Source organism: Camellia sinensis, chromosome 14 (assembly GCF_055761805.1).
Source record: "Camellia sinensis isolate YWXY chromosome 14, ASM5576180v1, whole genome shotgun sequence".
In the NCBI taxonomy this organism is placed as follows: Eukaryota; Viridiplantae; Streptophyta; class Magnoliopsida; order Ericales; family Theaceae; genus Camellia; species Camellia sinensis.
Genome location: NC_138974.1, coordinates 74,643,105 through 74,650,491, shown reverse-complemented (window position 1 = coordinate 74,650,491; position 7,387 = coordinate 74,643,105). Strand labels below are relative to the sequence as shown.

Sequence of the window (7,387 nt, the reverse complement as noted above, 5' to 3'; positions counted from 1 at the left end):
CCACTCCATGTAGAAGAAACTTGCGTGTAAAAAATTAAAAAAACTTCATAGATTATACAAACTTATCTTGTGATTTGAAACTTGCGTGTCTGTGTATCAAAAGTAAAAACTGCAAAGATTATACAACCTTATATTGTGATTTGAAGAAAATAAAATAATTTTTATTATTTTGACATAAATACCCTAATTGAAATTTGAAAATACAAAGATAAACACGATGAAATATACATTTCACAATAAAAGAGGATTAAATGTTATAAGAAATTATATTTAAGTGAATCTAATGTAATTTTGCTAAACTTGCGAGAGAGATTAGTATAATTTATCCAAAAACTTTCATACTTTTGATATCAAGTTCCTCATTGACAAGATTTAATCTAGAAAGAGATTTGCTAACAAATAAATGAGCTCACCTACAAGTTTAGTTCACATCTGCTTGTCCAATCCAATCATACAACAAAAAATAATGAACATTACAGAAATTTCTGCCAAAACTTTTTAATTGCTATCCTGCTTTCGGGTTAAGGGCTGATGCGTCTCCAAGATTGGACATGGATCAATGTTAAGCCACATACTGCTGGAAATTATCAGGAGTCAAATACAAAAATATTTTATCAATCAATCAACCCATGTCATCATAATGTGTTTTCAAAAGAAATTACAGGTGGAATGTAGAATACACTCGTTGTTGGATGCTTTATCATATTTTCATTCTCTAGGAGTTCTAAATGTACAAAAGGGTAACAGACACGTAACATCGTTAATTACCTGATAGACAATCACAACTCTTTCTCACTCTCGAGCTGCGCTTCAGTTGCTGCCTTTTCTGCTTCTTCCAGAACAAATATTTTAAGTGACTCCACATCTCTCGGTCCTGGTTATATGACAGTTTTGCAAGTTCATAAATAGCACTAGTAGGCAAAAGAATTTATATAATTTGAGTGATATGAAGCAACTTATAACAGAAACTTTATATGCATAGACTGTCAATGAGGATCTATGTGTAGGGAGTTTTGCTGTTTTGACAGACAAATCACAAAACCTCCGAGACATGAACAATCACACACGCAAACAACTGATTCTAGAACAAAAGTAGATCGAATGCACGCACATACATGCTAGACACAAAAAATTATGTAGTTTACCTCAAAACAAGGGCTACGTCCATGGAGTCGCTGTAGCTTCACTATGATCTCAAACAAGCATAGAGAAGTTACAAGAGTCTCTCATCATTCCAATCTAAAAACGCTCACTTGTTGCATACCAAAAATTACTTATAATAGAGTTATAGAGGGGTGTGCTAGTACTTGCACCTAGAGCTATTAGGATTTGGAGGCTAGTTACCAAAGCCAAGAGGCAAGAAAGACATTGCCCTTTCCATGTGTGCCAAAACGGACAAGTCCACTTGAGCGGCTCTTCATTCCATGGTCTAAAGTCTGCTCAAGCAGTAGTGGACCAACACCCCACTCGAGCGAACTAGTCACTCTAAATCTAAATCAGGCTCCGCAACTTCATCAGGGAGGGTGTGTAGCAGCTTTGTAATGTGCTTATCCAAAATGCCACAAGCTATATAAGAAGGGGTATTTGTTGTCGGAGATTGTCAAATGAAAGTATGGTAGAAGTGTAGGAGGCACAATATCTCCATAGGTGTGTTGGGTGAGAGCCAAAATATCTTCAGGAAATGAGAGAGAGAAAGGACAATAATGGAGACTTGGAGGAGAAAAATTGGTCTCCTGGTTAAGGGAGGAGATGAATTGCTCATACGCGGAGATGATTCACCATATATAAGTATGACCCAACCATGGTGGCCAGTCCGCCGCACATGCCCTTGGTAGTGGGTATGAGGGACAAGCGGTTGCCTCTGCCAGATCTAAAATCCCTATAATTAAGCCATTCTACCTATTAATTCCAGAGATTTCAGTTCTAGAGGGTATAGGAAATGTTCCTCAGGCATCAAAGGATAGAAGCATGCCACATGCCTTTATCTTGATCTGGAATCCAAAGATCTTTCTCTTTTGAAGAACAGTTAAGGTGCAAGTCCCTTGAAAAAGAGTAAAACAAACACATTAACTAAACCTTAACTTTAGCTACCTATGGCCCTAGATGTCCTACCGTGGGTCACAAGGTAACAAACATTCAGGCACCCCATGGCTGCACCACCAACCTCAAGTAGGTCCCTCAACCCTGCTCTTGGACTAAGCAAGCACGAGGGTACGTATCATGGTGTCATTGGAGACACAATTGGGTTCAGGAATGCTCGGCTTAGCTGAGGGAGAACCGAACATATTATAGCAAGTGGAGCATAGATGTTCTCAGAGGAAGAACCAATGGAACGTGTTATGGCTAAATGCTGAGAGCGCCTCTGGAGATTGTCCTTGAGCGCCTTGAGTTGGTTGCTAACGCACTACATACATTAGTCTTGTGATCGACATAACTTAACCTAAGAAGGCAGTTAAGTGGGAGTGTTTGGGAGGTCCATGTGTCGCCTTATGCAGTTGACATGGTGGCACATTGATCTGTGAGGTATGAAGATGACATTGTGAAAATGTGGGGGGGGGACCACGTGGTGAGGTGGACCCATGTACCCGCATTGACATACTAATCAAAGAATGTTTTCTTAGATAATGAATTTCACTTCATGCTTAGGTCTCTTTTTGGTTGCTCCCTTTAGAGGTGGTTGGAGTTGGGGAGAAAAGTGGCAAATTCATGCCAGCTGTGTGCAATATACAGAACTTATCCTTTTCTTTTACATGTGGGTTAAAGCCAATTTCATACTCTTTTTCATTCATCTTTTGATTTATGAGGCTTCAATATTATGCATATATTTTTTCTCCAAGTTTCCACACTGTTTATTTCACTCAATTCATTACCAAATCCAAGGGCTATGGCTAATGCGCATTCTATATCCTTTATTGCCCTGCCATACAATTACTATATAAGAAGAATATTTTAAATACAAATATTAGCAAAGTACGATATCAAAGCCAGTGGACACAATCCTACGCTAGTGCTTTGGATCAAAATAATGAATTATTATGCTTGAAATTTCAAATTAAAGAGTGATGTGCAGACTGTATTTAAACGATACAAAGCAAGACATGTACCTTGGTACTTTGCAACTTCTTCTCCATTATAAAAGAGCTTGAATGTAGGATATGAATGAATATCAACTTTGTTGCAAACTGGTTTATCTGTACCGCAATCAACTTGTCCAATCTCTATCTCATCCTCCCCTTCCATTGCCTTCCCCAAGTCTTCCCATAATGATCCCAACTTTTTACTGAAAACCATTAACAAATGATAAAATAAGGCAAAAGGTTTCAATAAAAACCATTAGAACAAACTCCAGTCTGAAATCATTACCAGTGCTTACACCAAGGAACACAAAATTGCACAAACCACGCAGTGTCTTTCTCCTTCACCTAAATGAAACACACACACAAACAATGATTAAACATTGTGTAAACAAGCATTAGAATGATGAAAGAAAAGTATAGAAGAAAAAACATAATACAGTAGTCAGTATGAGCATATGCCACTTGTAGTAACAAGAAGTTTTGCCAAACATATCATTAAATAACAATTCCAATGACAATCAATTAACATTTCAATGCAACATGTTGGGCTTTTTATGGATTTCATATTTAAAGCAAATTGATTTGAAACACCACATGCTAGCCTAGTTGTTCTCATCATAGGTCTGTAGATATAATAAAATTAATTATAAAAAAAAAAAAAAAAAAGTAGTCAAACAATACAGAACAATTCTCAATTCCTCATTATCGAGCTACTATGTTTAGATAACTGGTTTTTACCTGAAATTCAAAGAAGGACCGAACATAGTTGAGATCAAAGAATTGAGATCGAGTATAAATTAAAAAAGAGAGATGAATTACAAGTAAAAATCAACAAGAACATATCTAAACCCTAGTTGAAATCGAGTAGAGAAGACGAATTAACTAAGATTGTTTAGGATGATGAATTTGACCTTGTCGTTGAATGTATCAGCGGTTAGGGTTATGACTTCAGCTTCAACAGTTAATAGATTCGATACAACAACAAGAAGTGATATGAGAATCACAGAACAGTGGTGGTGGTGATGGCGTTTCATCGCAGCTCTTCTTCTTGTCCTTTCTCTTTCAATTTCAGCGTTTTGAGATTTGTTTCTCTCTCCTCGGAAGTTCAGTGCAGGAGGGGGATTGCACTGACTGCCGGTGATCGATCTCTACGATTTGCTTGTGAATGAATCTGACGGTTTAAAGACGGTTGGCCCAACGAACCACACAAGGCCCAATTATATCTAGGCCCGCGCGAACCGAAAGTCCAGACTGAGGCATGGCAACGGGTCAAGTATGGGTTGGGGCCCTACCCCATCCCAATCCCTATTTCCCTCACTCTTGACCCGATCCTCAAGGAACTCTCCTCCATCCCACCAAAACCCACAAATATAATCCTCACTCCGATTCTGCTCCATCGGTAACGTAATAAGAAATTTAATAATAATATTAAAATAGAGAGCTTCTATTCCTACTCTATTTTACTCTAAATAGATTCTATTCTTTATCTTTACCAGCAGTAACCCGTGCGATGCACGAAAAAAAAAATTATTTATATTTTATGTGATAAATAAATCATCTTAATCTTAAATTATATTTTAATAGAAACAAACCATGATATTAAGCCATCTGGGTAGATGTTAACAATAATTAACCCACAAAATTTCACAATAAAATTTGATATGCATAAGAAATTATTAATTATAAAAACTATTGAGAATAATAGTATCATAATCACTTAATATAAATAACCTTTTTTTTTTTTTTTTGATCAGCAAAAAGAAATATTTATTGATGCAACAAACATTGTATGAAATATTACATTAATAAGGGGAGCTTGGAGCTAAACAGAAGCTCCCAGCGCCAGTTGGTGAGGAACTAACAACAGAAAATAAGAAAAAAGACAAACAGATAGAGAGCTAGACTACGTCTTCGAACTAAGAGACCAAACAAATGACTATCCGGCATGGACGCAGAATTCAACCAGCAGGCCAAATCCCAAACAGTTCAGCCCAAAAACCACCTAAATACCTCCTGATCTGTACAATAAAGCATCCTTCCCATAAATAAACAATCCTCCATAGCAGACCAAAAACCTCCCACACTACCCATCAAATCCCAACACTACACACCTGCAACCTACAACACAGCAACAGAACAGCATAAAGCAGAACAACATACACCATGGAAGAAGTTAAAGAATAAAGAAATGAAGATCTGGAGGGTGATTCCATTGGCTGTGATGTGGTTAACACCAAATTAATAACATAAATAACTTATATTAGACTAAACAAAACATTAAAAGAGAGAAATTCTATAAGCTCATAAAAGTTATCATAAATTTACTTGGACTTTTAAATCAGTGGTGTATATTATTATTGTGGGATCAAATTATGAATATCAACTTTTAATTATAATTTATAAGTAGTTTTTGAGTAATTTTTTTTAAAAAAAAAAAAATTATTTAATCTTTATCTTTATTTGTAGGCCATGAAATTAATTTTTATAAGTTATTTATCAACTTTTATTTGTTTATTTATAGGAAGAAATTTTAAATTATCTATAAGTTATGAAATTAATTTTTTTAAATTAATTGTTTAATTTTTGTTTTTATCTGTAGACTATAAAATTAATTTTTAGTTTTTATATGTTTATCTATATGGAGAAATTTTGAAATTCAAATCTTTATCCATAAGCAATGAAATTAATTTTAATTATAATTAATCAAACAAATAGAAAATGAAGAAAAATAGAAAATATGAAAGGCAGTCAAAGAAGGTTGCCACGTAGGAAAGAGAGAGTTTCAAAATTATGAGAATTTAGGAATAAATATTTGGAGATTTTTAACAAAACAACTACATTTGGTTATATCTATAGTATAGATAGATAAGTAGTTTTTTAAAAATTTTAATCTAAGTTTGTTGCCTTGTTTATAAAAAGAACTTCTCAAACAAATCATTAATTGATTATATTAGCAACTCTCTATCTTTAATTTCCTCTATCAATGACACACGCATATCATATCAAAGTATAAATCATTCTCCATAGTTTGAAGAATACTTGCATAGATCCAACGTCATTTTAAAAAAATTAATCAAGATAAGAATTTAATAGTATTATAAAAATTATATAAGAGAATAGTTTTAATCTATTTTATTTATAAAAAAAATGATGAAAAATTATTTGAATTGTACTTGAAGAAATATAACAAATGATAGCTTTAATCATTATATACCCAAAATATATATATATATATATATATATATATATATCTGTGGGAAAAAATGGTCGAATACAAATAAAGTCATGGACATTGAATTAAATTATATGGGCTCTAAATTCATAGTATAATATAACAAATCAACTAAAATAACATAGAGATATTAACAAACATATAATACTTCCTTATCATCTTTGTATTATATTCATTAATTTCATATATTAAATGAAAGTTTTATTCGTCTTGATAAGGACCAAGAAAACAAATTTGATAAAAATTGATTCTAAACTTAATTATTGAAAAAACAAAAATTTCAAAGAGAGAATTTAGAGATGGGATTGGAGAAATACTATAACGAATGACAGCCTTAAAAAAAATAAAAAATAAATAAATGATCTATTGCAATTTATTTTTAATAACTAATAGAAAGAATATCAAATTATTATCTTTTATAAATATAGTGAAGAAAATTAATTTTGTGAGATTTTTGTGCTGCTTTCTCCCATGTAGCCTTTATTATTTCATTATTAATACTCTTCTCATTTAGAGCGAACCAATTTCATTATTAATACTTTTCTCATTCAGAGTCAATAATTTTTTTTTTTAATCTTTATCACTTGGTAGATAATAACGAATAATAAAAATTATCAAAAGAAGGTTAAGAATTTAATAGGAGATAAGAAGTTATAGATAAAGACATTTCATAAGATAAAAAATTTAAAATAAAAAAAGATAATATGTGATAGGAGAAAAAAAATATGAGCAAATGAAAATAAAGATTTAGATATATATGTTTTTGATAGATATATAGATTAACAAATCATATCTTTATCTAAATTTTATTATTTTACTTTTTTTGTAAATCAATTATTTAATCTTTATCTTTATTTGTAGGCCACAAAATTAATTTTTATAAATTATTTATCAATTTTCATATGTTTATTTATCTATAATTCATGAAATTATTTTTTTAAATAATTTTTTAATTTTTATCTTTATCTATAGGTCATGAAATAAATTTTCATAAATTATTTATGAATTTTTATATGTTTATCTATAATGAAATTAATTAAAGTACGAAATGAAGGGAAGAAAAAATGAGTAATTTTGT

At 32.2% G+C, this 7,387-nt stretch overlaps 1 protein-coding gene across 2 annotated transcripts; it reads right to left on the bottom strand.

Moving 5' to 3' along the window:
- Positions 1-312: 312 nt before the first annotated feature.
- On the bottom strand, positions 313-4,467 carry LOC114262346 (protein disulfide-isomerase 5-1). Of its 2 annotated transcripts, none has more exons than XM_028202713.2 (5): positions 3,989-4,467; positions 3,364-3,422; positions 3,105-3,280; positions 769-874; positions 313-574 (listed from the first exon to the last, which is right to left on the bottom strand). In XM_028202713.2, exons 1-4 carry the CDS (start codon positions 4,109-4,111, stop codon positions 780-782), a joined length of 453 nt encoding a protein of 150 aa, XP_028058514.1. In that variant the 5' UTR covers positions 4,112-4,467; the 3' UTR covers positions 313-574; positions 769-779. The 2 variants fall into 2 exon arrangements, with proteins under 2 accessions (XP_028058514.1, XP_028058512.1); XM_028202711.2 differs by having other exon boundaries at positions 313-577; positions 3,989-4,456.
- Between the last annotated feature and the right edge of the window lie 2,920 nt (positions 4,468-7,387).